Raw genomic sequence first — 21584 nt, forward strand, 5'->3', positions numbered from 1 at the left:
TTATTTCCTCTCAGAGCATCTTGTAGTAGTGGAGATCAAAGCACAAAGCAGAGAGTTGCACGTAATGTAAGATTTAGGTTAGTCTTGACCCTTCCTCAGCCTATCACTAGCCATACTTCTGTTATGGATCTCAACAAGCTATGGCTAGAGAGACAGGGGCAGCTAGCTATGTGACAGTAAAGAATAAGGAAGCTACAAGGTCATGGCGAGTCCCCAAAATAGGATAGTGGGCTAGATGCTTAATTAAAGAAAGACAGTTTTTGTACATGCTCCTAGTACAGAACAAAACTTAAATGTTTCCTCGGTGCTATATCTGTAATGTCAGTTCACAGAGGCAAATGTAAAGACAAATATTTGACTAAGTAAGGAGTTGTGAATTATTTATTTGGCTTTTTGGTTATCAGTTACTAGTTAGTTTAAGTTATATCTTAGATGGCTTTGGCTGTTTAAAAATAACATGCTATCATGTCTACTTGTTTATTTTTTAATTTTTAAAAATCTTGGTCATGCTTTTTTCATTGATATGAGAAGGTATAAGTGACTCAGTACATATTATTAGGGTCAATCATAATTTGATATTTAAAATTATATGTTAGATGTACACCAGCTGTTGTTTTAAATTCATCTCATTTGGTTGAAGCTTTTTACTAGTAGGTGGGCAAAATATATTGAGAGGGTAGAATTACAGATGGATATAGTTCTTTGTATCAGAAAATAGTACTTCAGTGTATAAATCAAAGTTGCAAGATTTTTGCAGTTTATTTTGGAAAAATTTGTATTATCTGTTTTAATGATAATGTAATTTCATGATCTACATTATTTAGTATCAGAGAAAATTTCCTAAAGGCTTCTTTCTGATTACCATTTCTTATTGATAACTGATACACTGCCTGTAGCATAGATAATAACCTAGAATTTAGATCATTCACTTTTAACTCTTGAGTGTGATTAGCAGAGTCAGGAACTAAAACTTACCAATTCCAAATTTAAATATATTTTAAACCAAATGCTGTTGCTTCTTGGAGTGGTTCTTACAGAACAAAGATAAAACAATTGAAATCTGATTTAGTGTTTGGAGAGTTCCTGACTTGGATTTTGAGTATACATCCTACATGCCCTTTAAAAAGTTTGGGTCTTCTGAGATTTTTCTTACCTGGGAAAGTGTTCATTCTTTCATTGTCGTAGGTGGTTGGGGGCACTTGGATAATGCCATGAACAATTAAATCAAGTACAATGTCAGAAATGAAGAAATAGTACTTTTCCCAATCTTACATCTTGATTTATGTTGGATTCTGTGACTCCTTTCTCACTAGTAGTGATTGATTAATTTTTAGATTGTTAGTATCAGATGTGTCTTCCAACTAGACGGAATATTTGGGGTTTTATTTGGTGACTAGAAGGAGGACAGTAGGAAGAAGAGTTATATATATGTTTTGGAATATTGCTTCTCATAAAAATAGCTTAGAGGTTGAGAGGAGAGAAAGCTGCTGATGGGTGCCTAGGTTAGCCTTTTCCTCCTTGGTGACTCAGGGTGCTCCAGACCTATAGGGCAAACCAGAGAGAGAAGCTGCAGAGACCTATTGACAGAAGCCGCATGGTGTTCCTCGCGTGACAGGAAATCTTTTTCCAGGGGTATGGAAGGCCCAGAGATGGGAAGTGGCTCAGCTGGTGGTTAATCTGTGCTCCAGGGTTTTTGGTTCACACTCCCTGAAACAGTACCTCGTCATAGAATAGGAAGAATCTTTTCTGAAATTAAGATTTAAGCACTTTTTTACTCTGAGCTGTGGCTTTTAGCTGAGGCCTAGACACGAGAGTGTAAGGCAGGCTAAGAGATTTTCAGTGTGAAGGTGAGTCCCAGTTGCATATTCTAAACCAGGAAGAAAGGAAAAAAAATAGGTATTTTAGAGAGTAGGTACAACATTTCTGTAATATTTCTGGAACTCCAGAAAATAAAAATATGTCAGAGTATATTTAATTAAAAAGCATGAATGTCTTTTCTTTTCCAGCTGCACACAATTAAAAATAAAGAATGGAATAATGTGGTATTTTTGCCTTCATAGTCTATGATCAAGAGGTCAGTGTACAGGTCACTTGGCTTGGATATGATAAGCTTTTGCCCTGTGCTAATGTTCAGTTTGTCCTGGGTTAAGTTTCATTTATTTTACAACTTTAAAAATTATTTGGAATGCACTTCCAAAACTTTTGACGCACTGAAGTGTGCTATACGATGCTGGTGACTGAAATCGGTTCAGAATTCCATGAGCTGTCTTTTTTTATAACAGATCGCTGACCTTGGTATGAGGAAATGAAAGAGAATTACACAGCCAGTCCAATGAGATGAAATAATCTCTTCTAGCTTGCGTTCACATTTGACTTAATTTGCCCTTATTTTATTTAAGCTTTGATTTTTTTTTTTCTTATTTAAGTGAAACAGTGTGAACATTTTATTTTTTTAATTGAGGAGAAGTTCCGTCTCTTAGCTCCTGCTGGGTAAAAAAGTGACAGCACTACTTCGTGCTGCTAACTCGAAGTGCTGTTTGTAGTTGTTTCGGTGCTCCCAAAGTCTTCTGTGGAAAAAAAGGAAGGGATTTGGTGGAAAGGAAAGTCCTAGGAAGAAGTCAATTAGAGACTGCTGCCTGCCAGAGTGAGAGAGGAGGCGTGGAGCATTCATTCTGAACTGGTACAATTAACAAATTCACATTTCTGCTGCAGAAGACAGTGATTAAAATTTTGGTGAACTATTCAGAATTCTTGCCACAGACATCAAAATGTTGACAATTTATAGGCGCTTAAAAAAAAACTGTTCTTTATTTTAAGAACCAGCATATAAGTAGTGAACTGATTATGCTTCTTGTCCAAAAATGACCTTTAGTTGTGTGGAATGAGACCATTGTTTTTTTTTTTTGTTTTTTGTTTTTTGTTTTTTAAAGATTTTATTTATTTATTTGACAGAGAGAAATTACAAGTACACTGAGAGGCAGGCAGAGAGAGAGAGAAGGAAGCAGGCTCCCTGCTGAGCAGAGAGCCCGATGCGGGACTCGATCCCAGGACCCTGAGATCATGACCTGAGCCGAAGGCAGCCGCTTAACCCACTGAGCCACCCAGGCGTCCCTGTTTTTTATTATTTAATTCTCACATATTGTGAAATCTATGTTCAAATATATCACTTTTAAAAACATGGAGTTTTAGAACTATAGATCGTGCATTTGATGTGCTTAGAGGGACAGACACCTGATCTCTGGAAGCTTAAATCAATGAAGTTATCTTTAAAGTTTTGGTCCTGATTTCAAATTTGCTCATTTAGCAATAAGCGGTTAATAAATGATTGATACACCTAGGACTGTGTTAGGTACTAGTGACACAAAGGTGAATAGCCATGAACCTGACCTCTAGTAGCTTGCTTTTGACTCTAGTGGGAAGAACAGTCTCTAACTGATGTTCTTCTAGGCTGTGGTAGGGGAACAAGGAACAACAGTGGGTGTACAGAGGGCAGTCCCTTACTCTGACTGTGGGCATCCCAGGCAATTGTACAGAGCCGTTATGGGAGCCATTAAGGCTGAATTATGCTTTGATAGGGAATGAAGCCAGCCTGTGACTGCCCCAGGTGGCTCAGGATACTATTGCTGTTGATGCATTTTTAAATCTTTTTAGAATCCGACTAGCTCACTATGTTATTATATTTATTACTATAGGTATGTTTGACTGCCTCTTAATCAGTTAATTATTTTATTTTATTTACTCACCACAAATTAGAAGGCTGCTCTCATCATACCTAAAGAATTCAACATATTTATATATAATTTATAAGTAAATTATATAATTTATAAATAATTAAATATTTTTACAAATTTATATTTTGTATTTATAAAATATATAGTTGAATATAAGTATGATAATTTATATATAAAAAGGATTTAGCATATTTATATACAATTAATACTTTTATATGTTGAATTTAAAAGTATAAGTGCCATTTGTGTGCTGATGACTTCCAAGTTTACTTGACATCTTTTCTTGGCTATCTAATGGGCATTGTAGACATAACATATTCAAAACCAAACTCTTTTCCTACCTGCTACCAGACCATGTTAGTTATTGGAATAATACCTTCCAGGAGTTCAAACTGAAAACCTTATCATCACCCTTGATTCTTCTTTTTCTCTCATGCTCCATGATATATTTGTCAAAAATATTGTTCATTCTACTTTAAAATATATCCAAAATTGGATCTTCATACCACCTCCTGCTGCTGTCACTGTGGTACAAGTCACCCATATTGATTGACTGGATTAATTCAGTGTAGCCTCTCTCTGTTTCCACCTTTGCTCCCATTCTAGACTCCTACAGAAGCTAGAGGATCTTTAACAAATATGTTAGATTATGTTATACTCCTAGACAGACCCCTCCAGTGCCTTCCCAAATTCCTCAGAGCAAAAGCTAAAATCCTTACTTTGTCCTAGAAGGTTTCATGTAGTCTGTCCTTCTTCACTCACCTCTTTGGCTACATGTCCTATTAGTGTTCTTTCTGTTCACTCTGCCACAGCACCTCTGACTCCTCACTAATCCTCCAAAATGCTCCGACTCTTCCCATCCCAGGGCCTTTTCCCAGACATCCCCATGTTTTGTGTGCTCTCTCACCTCCTTCAGATCTGTGCTCTGTGATCATCTTTTCAATGAGATCATCCTTGACTGCCTATTCACTTTTTAAAAAGATATTATTTATTTACTTGAGAGAGAGAGTGCATAAGCGAGAGAGAGAGAGAGAGAGTGAGCGAGCATGGGCATAAGCCAGAGGGAGAGGCAGACAGAAGGAGAAGCAGTCTTCCTGCTGAGCAGGGAGCCTGACGTGGGACTCGATCCCAGGACCCTGAGATCATAAGCTGGCTTAACTGACTGAGCCACCCAAGTACCCCTTGACTGCCTATTTAATTGCATCCCATCTGCCTTCTCTCCACTGTTTTCCATCTGTCTTGCCTTGCTTTATTTTTTCTCTATAGTCCTTAGCACTTTTAACATACTGTATAATTTGTTTATGTATTTTATTTGTTGTTCCCCTCACCTGTTTCTAACTACGTGTATAAGCACCCCATTAACAGGGGCTTTTGTCTGTTTCATTCACTGCTGTATTTTTTTTTAATTTTTTTAATAGTTTGCATTTTAAAGATTTTATTTATTTATTTGACAGAGAGAAATCACAAACAGATGGAGAGGCAGGCAGAGAGAGAGAGGAGGAAGCAGGCTCCCTGCTGAGCAGAGAGCCCGATGTGGGACTCGATCCCAGGACCCTGAGATCATGACCTGAGCCGAAGGCAGCGGCTTAACCGACTGAGCCACCCAGGCGCCCCTCACTGCTGTATTTTTAACAGCTAGAATAGCCTCTGGTACATAATAGGTGCCCAGTAAGTAGTTATTGATCATATGAATAATATCTTCTGCATTCTTTTTTGAATGATGGAAAAGGCTGAGCTTTACAAATTATTTTTACACTTTCAGGGTTTAAATACCAGTAGCTGTCCATTAGAGAAGTGGTTCCCAATTTAGTCTGGGATCAGCTGGGTAACTTTTTTGGAAATACTTAACAACTGGCCTTACCCCAAGCCAGTGAATCAGAATGTCTAAGGGTGGGGCCTGTTTATCAGTATTTTTAAAAAAGTTCCCCACATGTTTCTAATTTATAGTCAAGTTAGAGTCAGGTGCTTAGATAAATAAGGTGCTTACTTAAATAAGTAAGTGTGGTTGAATGAATGAAAATTCACAACTATCAAGATTCGGACCAGCTTCAGTATTAAGGTTGGATGTCAAGTGTTTGGGATGAGAGCTTGGTCCTGAATAGCACAGCCTGGGAAGGGCTGGTTGGGGAGGGGGAGAGGAGAGGAAGGGGAAGGTGAAGGAGTTGACAAAGAGGGGACATCCACATATTTGCAGCAAGAAGGGAAGGTTGTTCTTCTGGTCCCTTGGCAGTTGCTGCCAATTGATGAATCCTGTCTAAAAGGCATGGTTACTTTGGGGACTGTCTGGTTAATAATTTGTGTTAGGCAAGCATATTGTATTTCCAAGACTCACTAAATTTTACCTCTCTCCAAAGTAATCGAGAAGGCTTTGTGGAGAAGATGGAGTAGGAAGCAGGCAGTTGAATAAATGGCAGGGAGAGAAGAAAACACACTTCCAAGTTATCTGAGTAAAAAGAGTGAAGTGAGACTAGTTTTTTAAAGTAATGAGCACAGCTCTTTGAGTACACTGAGAAAAACCTCTCAAAATTTGGGGAAAGAGATTTCAGCTTGCTGAACAGATTTCAGGAAATGGCAGTGGTAGACAGTGAAGGGCTTTGATAGGCAAGTTCTGGGTTTCTTTTTTTGCAGTTGAAGTATTTTTGTTTCCTAAAAGTTTCAGAGAAGGTGAGAGACATGGTCAAAGTTATTTAAGGAAGATTAATCTGGCTGGTAATGTGCCAAGGCAGAGTTAGAAGGGACAGCTCTGAGAAGCAGTGCAGTAAAGTGTGCTAGAAAGCAAAACAGGATGTGAATAAAATGGCAAAAGATGTCAGATCTAGTAGGAGAATGGCAGAGTGAAACAGACCTTGGGTTTGGAAATAATGGAAAGAGACAGCAGCCCAGTGTGATTAAGAAGGCAGTGGTTGGAAGGAATACATAGAGAAGGTGTCAGAAAATTAACATAGTAGCTACTGTGGATGTGACAGCATCCAAGACCCTAGGGTCCTTTTTTCATGGTTAGAATTAGAAATTTTTATTGTCTGTGCCGTGATCTCAGGCTGTTTAAAAGCTCTCAGTTTTACCCTGGGGTTCTTGGTTCTATGAGGTGCTGAGAAAATTTTGCCCAGTGTCCTAAATTTGGCTTACCTAGCTCTTATTATCATTTCTGTACTTGAACGCAAGCTTTAATAAAGCTGAGGTTCAGACTGAGGTGACGAGTTGAAGGGGTGCCCTTCATTCTCTCCCTTGTCAAACCAGGTTCTCTAAATGTAGATATCAGACCCTGTCAAGGTGGAGAAACCGTCCTGTGCTCAGGGACAGAAATTGCCTCTTTGCTCCTTTCTTTTCTGTTCCCAGCAGTCTTAATTTTTCCCCTTTTTTCCTGTTTTTCCCATACAAGACCTGCGCTACAACTCCCTTCCTTTATTACTTGTGTCTCGCTCCCTGTCCCTAATAAGAGACTCTCCCCAAGAGTGCCTTTCTCGGACCCTTCTTTCTCCCTGTGTGTCTGCTCTCTCCCATGATCTCTATCTTGGCAGCTGACAGGTATTTGGCAGGTTAAGTGTGTGGTGCTGATCTACAGGCCCAGTAACTCTGTCATCAGCAAGGCAGCCTGTTTTAACCCTTGACTTCACTCCCTGCAGATTACAACCGATTGCTTCAAAACCCAATCCCAATAAAACCAGCATCTGCGGGGCTGGCAAAAAGTAATTTTAGGACTGGTTGGCATTTGAACATGTTTAACTGTGCAGAAGTTTTTACTCTTCTTAAGACTTATCACCTCCAACTAGCTTCACCTAAGTAAGTTACTCTTGTTAGCCTGAAATGGTGGAACATCCCTGCTGCCTTTGCCAAGGTCCTGTGAGTTCTCTTACGTTGGTTCATCCACCATAGTCAGTCTGCACAACTGAGGATTTTGTTTGATGTTTTACTTTTCCAGAGTCTTTTTTTTAAAAGATTTTATTTATTTATTTGACAGAAAGAGATCACAAGTAGGCAGAGAGGAGGGCAGAGAGAGAGAGGGGAAGCCGGCTCCCTGATGAGCAAAGAGCTCGATTCCAGGACCCTGAGATCATAACCTGAGCCGAAGGCAGAGGCTTAACCCACTGAGCCACGCAGGCCCCCTGACTTTTCCAGAGTCTTAAGAGAACTTGGAAGTCATTTGAGGTCTTTTTATAATCCTTCAAGACTCTGTTTCCTAGGTAACATTTTAGTGTCTCATTTTGTACTTAAGTACATACATGGCCATACCAGTCATTGACTAATTTTAGTCTTTAACCTGAATTGGTTGTAAGTAATATTTTTTCTCAATAAAAGAAGAATTAATCTGAAAGTTGATTATCTACAGTCTACATTCTTTTTTTAAAATTAAATTAAAATTTATTTTTCAGTTCTTTGTTTATGCACCATACCCAGTCTCCATGCAATATGTGCCCTCCATAATACCCACCATGAAGCTCAGTCTACGTTCTGACTTGGGTTTCTTTTAAAATACCTGACTGAATGTTTAAAAATTGGAGTGAAGCATTCAGGAAATCTCTGTTGTAAGTCTTTGTTTATTCAGATCCTCTGTGATTTGTATAACCCAAGACTACTAGTGAATTTTTTTTATTAACATATAATGTATTATTTGCCCCAGGGGTACAGATCTGTGAATCATCAGGCTTACACACTTCACAGCACTCATCATAGCACATACCCTCCCCAATGTCCATAACCCAGCCACACTATCCCTATGCCCCCTACCCCCCAGCAACCCTCAGTTTGTTTTGTGAGATTAAGAGTCTCTTATGGTTTGTCTCCCTCCCGATCCCACCTTGTTTCATTTTTTTCCCTCCCTAACCCTCATGGCCCCCCACCCTGCCTCTCGAATTCCTCATATCAGAGAGATCATATAATTGTCTTTCTCTGATTGACTTACTTCGCTCAGCACAATACCCTCTAGTTCCATCCACGTCATTGCAAATGGCAAGATTGCATTTCTTTGATGGCTGTATAGTATTATATTGTATATATATACCACATCTTCTTTATCCATTCATCTGTTGATGATTAATCTGAAAGTTGATTATCATTTGAAAGTTGATTAACATTTGGGCTCTTTCCATAGTTTGGCTTTTGTGGACATTGCTGCTATAAACATTCGGGTGCACTTTGGATCACTACATTTGTATTTCTAGGGTAAATACCCAGTAGTGTGGTTCCTGGGTCGTAGGGTAGCTCTATTTTCAACTTTTTGAGGAACCTCCATACTGTTTTCCACAGTGGCTGCATGAGCTTGCATTCCCAACAACCGTGTAAGAGTGTTCACCTTTCTCCGCATCCTTGCCAACATCTGTCGTTTCCCACTTGTTGATTTTAGCCATTCTGACTGGTGTGAGGTGGTATCTCACTGTGATTTTGATTTGTATTTCCCTAATGCCGAGAGATGTTGAGTACTTTTTCATGTGTCTGTTGGCCATCTGTATGTCTTCTTTGCAGAAATGTCTGTTCATGTCTTCTGCCCATTTCCTTTTTTGTTTTTTTAAGATTTTATTTATTTATTTGACAGAGAGAGAGAGATCACAAGTAGACAGAGAGTCAGGCAGAGAGAGAGGGGGAAGCAGGCTCTCTGCTCATCAGCTGAGGCAGATGCGGGGCTTGATCCCAGGACCCTGAGATCATGACCTGAGCCGAAGGCAGTGGCTTAATCCACTGAACCACCCGGGTGCCCCCTTCTGCCCATTTCTTGATTGGATTATTTATTCTTTGGGTGTTGAGTTTGATAAGTTCTTTATAGATTTTGGATTCTAGCCTTTTATCTGTCATTTGCAAATGTCTTCTCCCATTCTGTCAGTAGTCTTTTGGTTTTGTTGACTCTTTCCTTTGCTGTGCAAAAGCTTTTGATCTTGGTGAAGTCCCAATAGTTCATGTTTTCCCTTGCTTTCCTTGTAGGAAGGTGATGTTTGTAGGAAGGAAGTTGCTAGGCTGAGGTCGAAGAGGTTGCTGCCTGTGTTCTCCTCAAGGATTTGGATGGATTCCTGTCTCACATTGAGGTCTTTTAACCATTTTAAGTCTGTTTTTGTGTGTGGTGTAAGGAAGTGGTCCAGTTTCATTCTTCTGCATGTGGTTGTCCAATTTTCCCAGCACCATTTGTTTAAGAGACTGTCTTTCTTCCATTGGACATTCTTTCCTACTTCATTGAAGATTAGTCAACCATAGAGTTGAGGGTCCATTTCTGGCCTCGCTATTCTGTTCCATTGATCTATGTGTCTGTTTTTGTGCCAGTACCATACTATCTTGATGGTGACAGCTTTGTAATAGAGCTTGAAGTCTGGAATTGTGATGCCACCAACTTTGGTTTTCTTTTTCAATATTCCTCTGGCTATTCGGGGTCTTTTCTGGTTCCATATAAATTTTAGGATTATTTGTTCCATTTCTTTAAAATAATTGATGGTATTTTGATAGGGATTGCATTAAATACATAGATTGCTTTAGGTAGCCTAGACATTTTCACAATATTTGTTCTTTCAATCCATGAGCATGGAACGTTTTTCCATTTCTTTGAGTCTTCCTCGGTTTCTTTCATGAGTACTTTATAGTTTTATGAATACAGATTCTTTACCTCTTTGGTTAGGGTTATTCCTATGTATCTTATGGTTTTGGGTGCAATTGTAAATGGGATCGACTCCTTTATTTCTCTTTCTTCTGTCTTGCTGTTGGTGTATAGATATGAAACGGATTTCTGTGCATTGATGTTACATCTTGTATAGTTCTAGCAGTTTTGGAGTCAAGCCTTTTGGGTTTTCCACATGAAGTATCATATCATCTGCAAAGATGTTTGATATCATCTGCAAAGAGTTTGACTTCTTCTTTGCCGATTCGGATGTCTTTTATTTCTTTTTGTCTGATTGCTGAGGGTAGGACTTCTAGTACTATGTTGCATAGCAACAGTGATAGTGGACATCCCTGCCATGTTCCTGATCTTAGCGGAAAAGCTCTCAGTTCTACCCCATGGATAATGATATTTGCTGTGGGTTTTTTGTAGATAGCTTTGATGATATTGAGGTATGTACCCTCTGTCCCTACACTTTGAAGAGTTTTGATCATGAAAGGGTGCTATACTTTGTCAAATGCTTTTTCAGTATCTATTGAGAGTATTGTATGGTTCTTGTTCTTTCTTTTATTAATGTATTGTATCACATTGATTGACTTGCAGATGTTGAACCAGCTTTGTAGCCCAGGATAAATCCCACTTGGTCGTGGTGAATAATCCTTTTAATGTACTGTTGGACTTTATTGGCTAGTATTTTGGTGAGAATTTTTGCATCTGTGTTCATCCAGGATATTGGTCTGTAATTCTCCTTTTTGATGGGTTCTCTGTCTGGTTTGGGGATCAAGGTAATGCTGGCCTCATCAAATGAGTTTGGAAGTTTCCCTTCCATTTCTATTTTTTGAAACAGTTTCAGGAGAATAGGAGCTAATTCTTCTTTAAATGTTTGATAGAATTCCCCTGGGGAGCTATCTGGCCCTGGGTTCTTGTTTTTTGGGAGATTTTTGATGACTGCCTCAATCTTCTTACTGGTTCTGGGTCTGTTCAGGTTTTGTTTCTTCATGGTTTAGTATTGGTTGTTTATGACTCCAGGAATGCATCCATTTCTTCCAGATTGTCAAATTTTCTGGCATAATCTTGCTGATAATGTTTTAATAATTGTTTGTATTTCTTTGGTGTTGGTCGTGATCTCTCCTCTTTCATTCCTGATTTTATTAATTTGGGTCCTGTCTCTTTTCTTTTTGGTAAGTCTGCCCAAGGATTTATCATTATCAGTCTTATTAATTCTTTCGAAGAATCAGCTCCTAGTTTCATTGATCTGTTCTACTGTTCTTTTAGTTTCTATTTCATTGATTTCTGCTCTGATGCTTATTATTTCTCTTCTCCTGCTGGATTTAGGCTTTCTTTGCTGTTCTTTCTCCAGCTCCTTTAGGTGTAGGGTTAGGTTGTGTACTTGAGCCTTTTCTTATTTATTGAGAAATGCTTATATTGCTATATACCTTCCTTTCAGGATTGCCTTTGCTTTGTCCCGAAGTTGAACAGTTGTGTTTTCATTTTCATTTGTTTCCATGCAATTTTTTCAATGCTTCTTTAATTTCCTGGTTGACCCATTCATTCTGTAGTAGGATGCTCTTTAACCTCCATGTATTTGAGTTCTTTCCAACTTTCCTCTGTGATCGAGTTCTAGTTTCAGAGCACTGTGGTCTGAAACTATGCAGGGATGATCCCAGTTTTTTGGTAGCAGTTGAGGCCTGATATGTGACCTAGGATGTGATCTATTTGTTTAGATCTATTTGTTTAATGTTTCCTGTGCATTAGAGAAGAATGTGAATTCTGTTGCTTTGGGATGGAATATTCTGAATATATCTGTGATATCCATGGCGTCCAGTGTGTCATTTAAAGCCTATATTTCCTTGTTGATCTTTTGCTTGGATGATCTGTCCATTTCAGTAAGGAGAGGTGTTAAAGTCCCCTATTATTATCGTATTATCGGTGATGTGTTTCTTTGATTTTGTTATTAATTGGTTTATATAATTGGCTGCTCCCATTTTAGCGGCATAGTTATTTAAAATTGTTAGCTCTTCTTGTTGGACAGACCCTTAAAGTATGATATAGTGTCCTTCCTCATCTCTTATTGTAGTCTTTGGCTTAAAACCTAATTGATCAGATATAAGGATTGCCACCCCAGCTTTCTTTTGATGTCCATTAGCATGGTGAATTGTTTTCCACCTCCTCACTCTCAATCTGGAAATGTCTTTGGGTCTAAAATGAGTTTTTTATAGACAGCATATGGATGGGTCTTGTCTTTTTATCCATTCTGATACCCTGTGTCTTTTGATTGGGGCATTTAGCCCATTTACATTCAGGATAACTATTGAAGGATATGAATTTAATGCTATTGTATTGCCTGTAAGATGACTGTTACTGTATATTGTTTCTGTTCCTTTTTGGTCTGTTACTTTTAAGCTCTCTCTTTGCTTAGGGGACCCCTTTCATTATTTCCTATAGGATTGGTTTGTTGGTTGCAAATTCTTTTAATTTTTGTTTGTCCTGGAAGCTTTTTATCTCTCCTTCTATTTTCAGTGACAGCCTAACTGGATATAGTATTCTTGGCTGAATATTTTTCTCATTTAGTGCTCTGAATATATCATTCCAGTCCTTTCTGTCCTGCCAGGTCTCTGTATAGATCTGCCACCAACCTACTATTTCTACCATTGTATGTTACAGACCTCTTGTTCAAGCTGCTTTCAGGATTTTCTCTTTGTCACTAAGACTTGTAAGTTTTACTATTAGATGACAGGGTATGGACCTATTTTTATTGATTTGGGGGGGTGGTTCTCTGTGCTTCCTGGATTTTGATGGTTGTTCCCTTTGCCATATGAAGGAAATTCTCTACTATACTTTGCTCCAATATATCTTCTGTCCCTATCTCTCTTTCTTCTTCTTCTGGGATCCCGATTATTCTAATATTGTTTTGTCCTTTAGTATCACTTATCTCCTGAATTCTCCCCTTATGGTCCAGTAGTTTTTTGTCTCTCTTTTGCTCAACTTCTTTATTCTCCATCATTTGGTCTTATATATCACTAATTCTCTCTTCTGCCTCCTTTATCCTAGCAGTAAGAGCCTCCATTTTTGATTGCACCTCATTAATACCTTTTTTTATTTCAACTTGGTTAGATTTCAGTTCTTTTATTCCTCCAGAAAGGGATTTTATTTCTCCAGAAAAGGATTCTCTAATATCTTCCATGATTTTTTAAAGCCTAGCTAGCACCTTGATAATTGTCATTCTGAACTCTAGTTCTGTCATATTACTAATGTCCATGTTGATTAGGTACCCAGGCAACGGTATTGCCTCTTGTTCTTTTTGTGGTGAGTTTTTCCGCCTGTCATCTTACCCTGATAAGAAAAGACGAATGAGAGAACAAAATACTAAAAGGGTAGAAACAACCCCAGCAAAATATACACTAACCAAATCAAAAGAGACCAAAACTGGGCGGAGAAGAAAGGGTGAAGAAAAGAAAAAAAAATTTATGTAAATATGTGTGTGTGTGTGTGTGTGTGTGTGTGTGTGTGTGTATTAGACTGGTGAATAGAAGAGAGCCACACACTTGATTTTGGGTGTATTTTGGTCTGTTAGAAGAAGCTACCTCCCAAAACTTTAAAAAAAGAAAAAGTTGTATGTATACAAAAATAAAGGTAAACCTGATGAAGGGATGGAATATGACTGTAAAGATGAAAATTAAGAAAGATTCTAAAAGAGGAATTGATAAGATAAGAAGTTGGTTGAAGAAAATTAAAAGAAAAAAAAAAAAGAGGAAAGAATTTGATCAGGCTGGAAACTACAACAAAGCCATGCACTAAATTTAGAGTATATTTTGATCTATTAGAAGAAATTGTATCTCAAATTTTTAAAGAAAAAAACCCTGTATGTACACAAAAAATAAGGTTAAATATAATGAAGTGATAAAATAGAGTATAACAATGAAAATTTAAAAAGATTTTTAAAAAGGTATTGATAAAATTGAATAGTTAAAAACTGTTAAAATAGGAAAGAGGAAAAGGTAAAAGTTAAAAAAAAAATTTAACCAGAAGGCGAGAAAAAAAACAAAAAATGAAAAAGAAAAAAAAAATAATATAAAAAAAAATAAAATTATAATGCCAAAAAAAAATAGGAAAGAGGAAAATTTAAAAAATAGAATAAGAAAAAAATAAAATTAAAAAATTTAACTTTGAATGACTTAAGAATCATGGGAAAAAAGCCATGAATTCTACGTGTCCTAGCTCTGGAATTCTGCAGTTTTCATTGATCAGTGATCTATGTCTTGGTGGGATGTTCTTGCTGATCTTCTCAGGGAAGGGTCTGTTGCAGTGATTCTCAAATGTCTCAAGTATCTGAGGCAGAATTGCACTGCCCTTTCCAGTTCAAGGCTACGTAATCTGCTTGGTTTTGGTCTTGGGAGCTTTTATTCACTGAACGCTTGACCTTTGTACAACAGGAATGAAAATGGCAGCCTCCCACTCTCCAGCTCAGAGGAGCTGAGAGCTCAGGGTCCCACTCCTCAGTGCATCCTCAGAGAAAAACAGTTGATCCCTTCTGTCTCCCTTATCTCTGGTCACACTGTCATGCTAACCCAGCCTGTGACTGAGTGTTTCTATTTCTGGCCCTTCTCCCCAAAGTTTGGAGTCTCCAAACCCAGCAGATTCCTGCAACATGCTCCTGCACTGTTCCTCCTAGAGGAGGAAGGATGGGGTCTCTCCAGATTTGCCACTTGTGGAGTCCCTGCTCATAAAGCAGTGGCCCGACTGTGCCTTGGATCATGGTTTAAGGTAGTAACCTGAGTTGAAACCCCACTCCTCAGCTCTGTCTCTGCAGCTGGCTTCCCTGCTCCGATACCAGGGAGCTCTGCCACATTCAGACATCCCTGGTCCTTTTGTGTCCCTGTGGGTCCAGAGACCACACTGTCCAGGGCTCCACCCCCTGCTTAGTCTCTGGAGTGACGACCCTCAGTGGAGCCGACTTCTAAAAGTTCCAATTTTGTGCTTCACTGCTCTTTCACTTGCCAGGAGCCAGCCCTTCCCCCCACGCTCTATCTTCCCATCGCTTTGGATTCACTTCTCCACATGTCCTACCTTTCAGAAAGTAGTTATTTTCTGTTCCTGGAATTGCTGCTCTTCTCTTCTATCTCCTGTTGAGTTTGTAGGTGTTCAGGATGGTTTGGTTACTATCTAGTTGAATTCCTGGGCCCTGATAGTATTGTAGTCTCCTGCTCCTCCACCATCTTGCTCCTCCCTCTCAAACAATGTTAGCATAATCTTATCAAATGTAGGTACTTAATGTAATATGTTTAACAGCTCCCCCACCTATGAGGTTGCTAACTTCTGACTTTCATGAAACATCTGTTAAATAAAAATCCATTAAATAAAATCTGTTTGATTTTAATATTTATTGCCATTCATATATTTACCATAGGTGTCTGCATTCATTTCCAATTTAGTATGTAAAATATTATATGAATGAGTTTGCCTGGACTATCATCTATTTTGAATATTATATGGTGATACTCTACTTTGTAGTAATCCATATAATTTTTGAGAATGAATGTAGCATTTACCTTTCTCATCTTTCATTTTATTTATTTCATTAGCTACGAAATCTTTCCAGCTTGGACCTACGTCATATCACTGAACTGGATAATGAAACCGTGATGGAAATTGTCAAGAGGTGCAAAAATCTTAGCTCTCTCAATCTCTGTCTGAACTGGATCATAAATGACAGGTAACCATTATAACATCTTATAAACACTTTTCTAGAGGGAAATGTGTGTTCCATTGACAAATACTAATGATCATTATGATAAGGCATGTCAATTTTAAGGAAAATTTAATGTAGCCATGCCTTTTAAAATAGATATGTTTCAGATCTGAAAACCATCTAGCTGTATACTTTTCATCCATCCATTGTTCATATTTTTGACAAGGTTTTATGTGCTTTGATTCAAATGTTTGCCTGAACAATAATAACAATAGCAGTCTGTCGAATTTTTCTTTGCCACCCATCCAGGTATGTTGCATATTTGTGACTTTAATATTTTTGCAACTTTGTGGTTGATTTGCTATCCATTTGTCAAGGAAAATGATTCTGAAAAACTATTTCAAACATGATGCATTAAGATCCTTTCTAAAGGATGATATTTTGTTCTTTGTATTAATGTGGTTTGTTTTGAAAATGGAAGTCATGTGATGGAGAATTTAACATATAATGTAAAAATGTGTAAAATGTGTAGTTCTCTTCTTATAAACAGTGATACACCCATTTTTCTTTGAAATATTGCATGAAAGAAAAAAAGATGAAAGAACCCTTGAGAATAGACTTCTTTTAATGAAAATGAGCACAGAGTAGCACTGTTCCATTACTGTTGATTAATGGAGGTGGGTTCTGAACTACAGGCATGAGATAAGATGCTTGCCCAGTGACTTTTAGGGAAAAATGTGTTTTTTTGAACTGAAGCTCCTAAAATATTTTGCTTTTGAAATAGAAAGTACTGTTTTAGCTAAAATTAGAACCCATTTAGATTTTAAAACTTTTTCATAAATAGGAGCAATGATTTATTAAGTTTGTGTCATATGATGCTTTACATTTAAAATACTTTCTCCCTCCTTTCTTAATTTCCTTTTGTACTTAAAATGAAAGTTACATGGACTCCATTTTCTTCAATTATGTTTAAGTTCTACTGACATTTTCTTAACTTACTCCGCATGACCCTTATGATTATATGATAGCCTTTGACTTGACTCTTTCTTAGTAAAACTTTCTAATCTAGTCACGTGGTCATCATTTATAAAAGGTGTTTATTGGTTTTGAGTAATAGTCATATGAACTACATCTACAAAATCTATAGAGAACTGATAAATTAAAAAATAAAATTCTTCCCTATAATCAGCATTCTTCTACAGTCGATTATATGACAACTTGAAATAATCTTTTAATATTTTTCATAGCATCTAATAAGAAAAAGTACATAAATAAACATTATCCTGTGGTGTTTTGCATTAGTTTAATATTGAGATTAACTGCTTAGTAATGTATTGAATTAAAAGGAAAAAACTGTTTCTGCAACAAAATGAATATGATTGCCTCTTATTACACAACAGTTTTCTGTGAACTTGACACATGTAGAAAAATAAGTAATTAAAGAATACAAGGTTAAATAAGAAGCAGTCCATATATGATTAGAAGGGTTTTCTTTTAAGAAATAAACATTTTGCTTAGGTTTATATCATTTACATAGAGATAGGGATTTCTAATCTTCTAGCTCTTCAAATGCTTAGTCATAAGTGAGTATTTACAAATGAGAACGTGGGCAGCCCTCACTTTGCCTTTCCTTCCCTTTGTTATGCTCTATGTATTCAAAGCTCTTGCTATTCCAATAATTTTTTCCTACTTAACTGTGATGGTTATTTGATATTTGATCCTAAATATATATACTGTAGAGATTTATTTGCAAGGAATGAAAGTGTGTTTTTATGTTTTTAATGGAAAAGTTTGGATTAATTGAGAAAACATGCATTTTAATGAGGCTGAGCGGTAGAGTTTTAAAAATCAGACTCTTTTAGGTTTTAATTACACTACTTGCACTTATCCTGTGTACTGTAATAGAAGTTCCAAACATTAAAACCCACTTTGCAGTATCATCTAAATTACTCATCTCATTGTTCTTGCCATACTCTATCAGTAAGCTAAGTAATATTTGTAATTATATTGGTATAAATCTAGGACTTCCCATCAGACTTAATTATAATTTCAGCACTTAGCTGAGATGGGTTAGTCACCTTTCATATAGAGGGCACGGGGATGCACTAATGCATTTAGCCTATCAATTAACATGTTTTACATGTTCATTATTCTTATCCTCTAGTAAATCAGGGAGCATTTATTAACCCCCTACTAAATACATGGTACTGTGTCAAACTCTAGGGCAGTGAGTCCTTCCTGTTCTCAAAGGTGCTCTCTTGAGGTGACATAAGACTTAATGAGTGAGATAATAGTGGGCCTTGTAAGGATAGAGGGGAAGAAAGTAACCTTTATTGCCCAGGTAATCGATAGGCACTTTACATGTGTTATCATTTAATCCTTTCAACATCTTTTTGTTTAGTGGAAGGTCATAATATTCCTATTAAATGTAGACCATCTGTATGACTTTTCTTCAGCTTTGCCAACGGATGTATTTTTCCATCGTTGCTGCTTTAAAAACCAGGTGATGACAAAGAAGAAAAAGCAAATGGTGGTTGATGTGTCAATGTTCAATTTCATAGTTGGGAATCACACATAACTAACATTTATGTAAAATTCTTAGTCATTTTAAAAGTAATATACTTATTTTCTTTCATAATAAAAATATAATCGAAACTTTTGATGTTATTTTATACATTGCAAATATGAAAAGGATCTGTGTTTAATGCTGCTGGTTTGAATAGGATTCCTTACACGAAGATAAACTTTGATAGATCTTTAGATATAAGATATATCTTGGACTTTAAAAGTTCTTATCTGTAAACTTTCTTTTGAAGTTCAAAATTTTAAAATATGTAATAATTGAAGGATGTTAGACTTATGCTCTTGATATCTTTTAGCATTTTGTGGTTCTTCAACTGATGTGTATGACTAAGACATGCTGTTCTTTATCTTTGTTTTTCTAAAAACATTTTTTGTGTTTACAGAGTTAAACAGCATGATATTTTCTTGTATTCAGAAGGATGGTCTAGTAGTCGTTTGACATTTACCATTGCTTTTGAGTACAAATAAAATCCAAGTGGTTTATGAAAAGAGGACACTGACTATTTCTATCAGTGACTTAAATTTAAACATCTGGTTGTTATATCTCTTCTACTGTCTCTGACTCTAAGTTTATTGAAATGTTTATTTGTATTTGATATAAATCTTTTGTTATTTCACATCCAATTTGGTCTTCACCATTTCTATATGTTTGGCACAGAGTCCAAAAGCAGCCTGCTTTGGATGTAACAAGCTGATAATGTGAAAAACTGAATGGTTCTTAGCATCTATAGTGATAGCCATATAATGGTTCTTTTGTTCTTTTTTGCTAGGAAGAATTAAATGAAATCTAACAGATCTTTACAGAAACTATTTAAAAATTTTTAATTGGCTATCAAAGAGGAAATTAGTCTCCCCATTTTCAGTTTTTAATATTAGTCATTAGAAAAGTTCAATCACATGATCCATATACTCATTATCAAATATTTCATCCATTCATTAACTGTTGACCATGCTTGCTAATGAATCAGGATAACAATGTAAGAGAAGTGAAAATTTCTCTAGCATCCATCAGCTAACATTACAAAACATAAATACCAGACTGGATGTTGTAATAGGTTATGTTGCCAAGTAGTTGAACTTCCCTAGCTAGCAATTTATTCTTTGAATTTGCAGTTTAAAAAAAAAAAAAATGTATTGAGCTTGTTGAACATCAGTAACTAAGGACACTTTCTTTAAAGAGTTAATTTTGCCGTGTGAATATTATATGTATGTTAAAGGAGCTTTGTGTCAGTGGACATTCTAAAATTTGGAGAATTTTAAATCTTAGACTATTGTGACCAGTTTCTTTCAAATATAAAATAGCATGTATAATACACTGCCGTTTCACTTTATATATACTGGTGTTTAGAATAATAACTTTGGATATTTTCTCTTAAAATAAAGTTTTTCGATAAGACAAATTGAAATTGCAAACTGGTGGGCTATGGCTGAATCCCATCCATGAAGTCGTTTTGTTTGGCTTATAGTGTATTTAAAAAGTTGAACAGTTGCCAACACTTTAAAAATTGGGATAGTTTGCATAAGATTCTGAAGTTGGGCTCAATCTTGGAGAAATTGCAGATCTAGCAACACTAGACTGTCATTCTTTCCAGGATGAGGAATAGGCTGTTCTCTCTGGTCCTTCACCATTCCTACCGGGCATGATTCATTCTCCTGTATCATCTGACTATCCCCAGTCTACATACTAAACTCTCCTTTATCAAAAATCAAGAATGTAGAGGTTTTTTTGTTTGTTTGTTTTGTTTTGTTTTTAGATATTTCTTATTTCAAAACAAGTAGTTCTCTTTAAAACGAGTCTGATCAAATATATCAACAGATAATAGTTAATTGGTCTCCCTATGTTAGTTCTTCATTATTTTAGACATCAGAACTTTGGCCAATGTGTGGAAGTTATAACAAGAAAAAGAATTCAGCTTTAAATGAGTTAAAAACTTTATTTTCATCCACTGCCATCCAAAATGCACATCTCCACTTAGTGTTCAAATAAGAGTGCTAATCAAAAAGTCTCCTGAATTACAAAGAGAGCTAAGCTGGTTTATAAAATTCCCTCCAACTTCAAGGCTGTGATTTAAAATTATTTATTTTAAAATGAACTTATTTCCAGTGACTCATGACTTCTTTGTTGATAGCACTAAGAAAAATCTTAACACTATTCTTTCTCTTTTTCTTCTTCTGTGTATAATCCTTTCTAGTCTTTTAGGTGTACTTAGGTTGAAGTGGTAGAATGACAGATTACTCCACACCCCTTTGCGGGAGACTGACAGTGCCCTGGCTCATGGAAAACTCAATGAGGCTTTCTATAAAGATTTTTCTAACTCCCTTGATCTTCTCTGGATGTTTATTCTGTTTCTTCTTTCAAATTTCCATTGATTCAATAAAAAACGGTGACATTTAGAAATAAAGTTCAGAGAGGATTTGAGCAGGTGTTGGTGATATAAACTATTTGCTGAGTGCCCATTGTGTTTTATTTCCAAGAATTGTTTTGTGAACATATGCTATATATTGTATTTATAAGTGTTCATGGACTGGGCGGATAATCTGCCATCTTCCTGTGAATGTCATGTCACAGTGGACTTAGAATTTTATTTCATTTCAATCCCCTAATATTACTTAATTCTCCTAGAGACTGAGGTTTAAAGATTGCCCAAGGGGGACAAACCTATCCATTAAATCCAGCAGGCATAGTTGAATTTGAGTTTGAGAATATTTTGTTTTCTATTAAAGTTAAGTGGTCTGGAGGAGAGGAATACTTTTCACCTTGGCATATTGACTGTGGAGTTTGAACAATTTTCTCATATAAAAGTCTGAAAACTTGGAAATCAAGAGGTGGCAAAAATAACACTGACTTTTGAAGCACCTCTGTGCTGGTGTTTATAGAGCTCTGTCCCCGCCTGTGTGGAACGTGGAACAGTCTGTCTTCATACTTTTGGTACCTAATAAAATGGCTGGGCTGGTCAGCTGGAGCTTTTGTAAAACTGAATTCTAGCTTATTTTTGTAATCTACTGC

General features: G+C 36.7%; 1 protein-coding gene across 1 annotated transcript in view; it reads left to right on the forward strand.

Annotated features, from left to right (window-relative positions):
• FBXL17 (F-box and leucine rich repeat protein 17) overlaps window positions 1–21584 on the forward strand; it is a 505478-nt gene that overhangs the window by 179391 nt on the left and 304503 nt on the right. Inside the window, exon 6 of the mRNA XM_032335597.1 lies at window positions 15888–16018. Coding sequence (XP_032191488.1) covers window positions 15888–16018 — 131 coding nt within the window. The remainder of the gene's footprint in view (window positions 1–15887; window positions 16019–21584) is intronic.

The sequence above is a fragment of the Mustela erminea genome, chromosome 3 (assembly GCF_009829155.1).
Source record: "Mustela erminea isolate mMusErm1 chromosome 3, mMusErm1.Pri, whole genome shotgun sequence".
Classification (NCBI taxonomy): domain Eukaryota; kingdom Metazoa; phylum Chordata; class Mammalia; order Carnivora; family Mustelidae; genus Mustela; species Mustela erminea.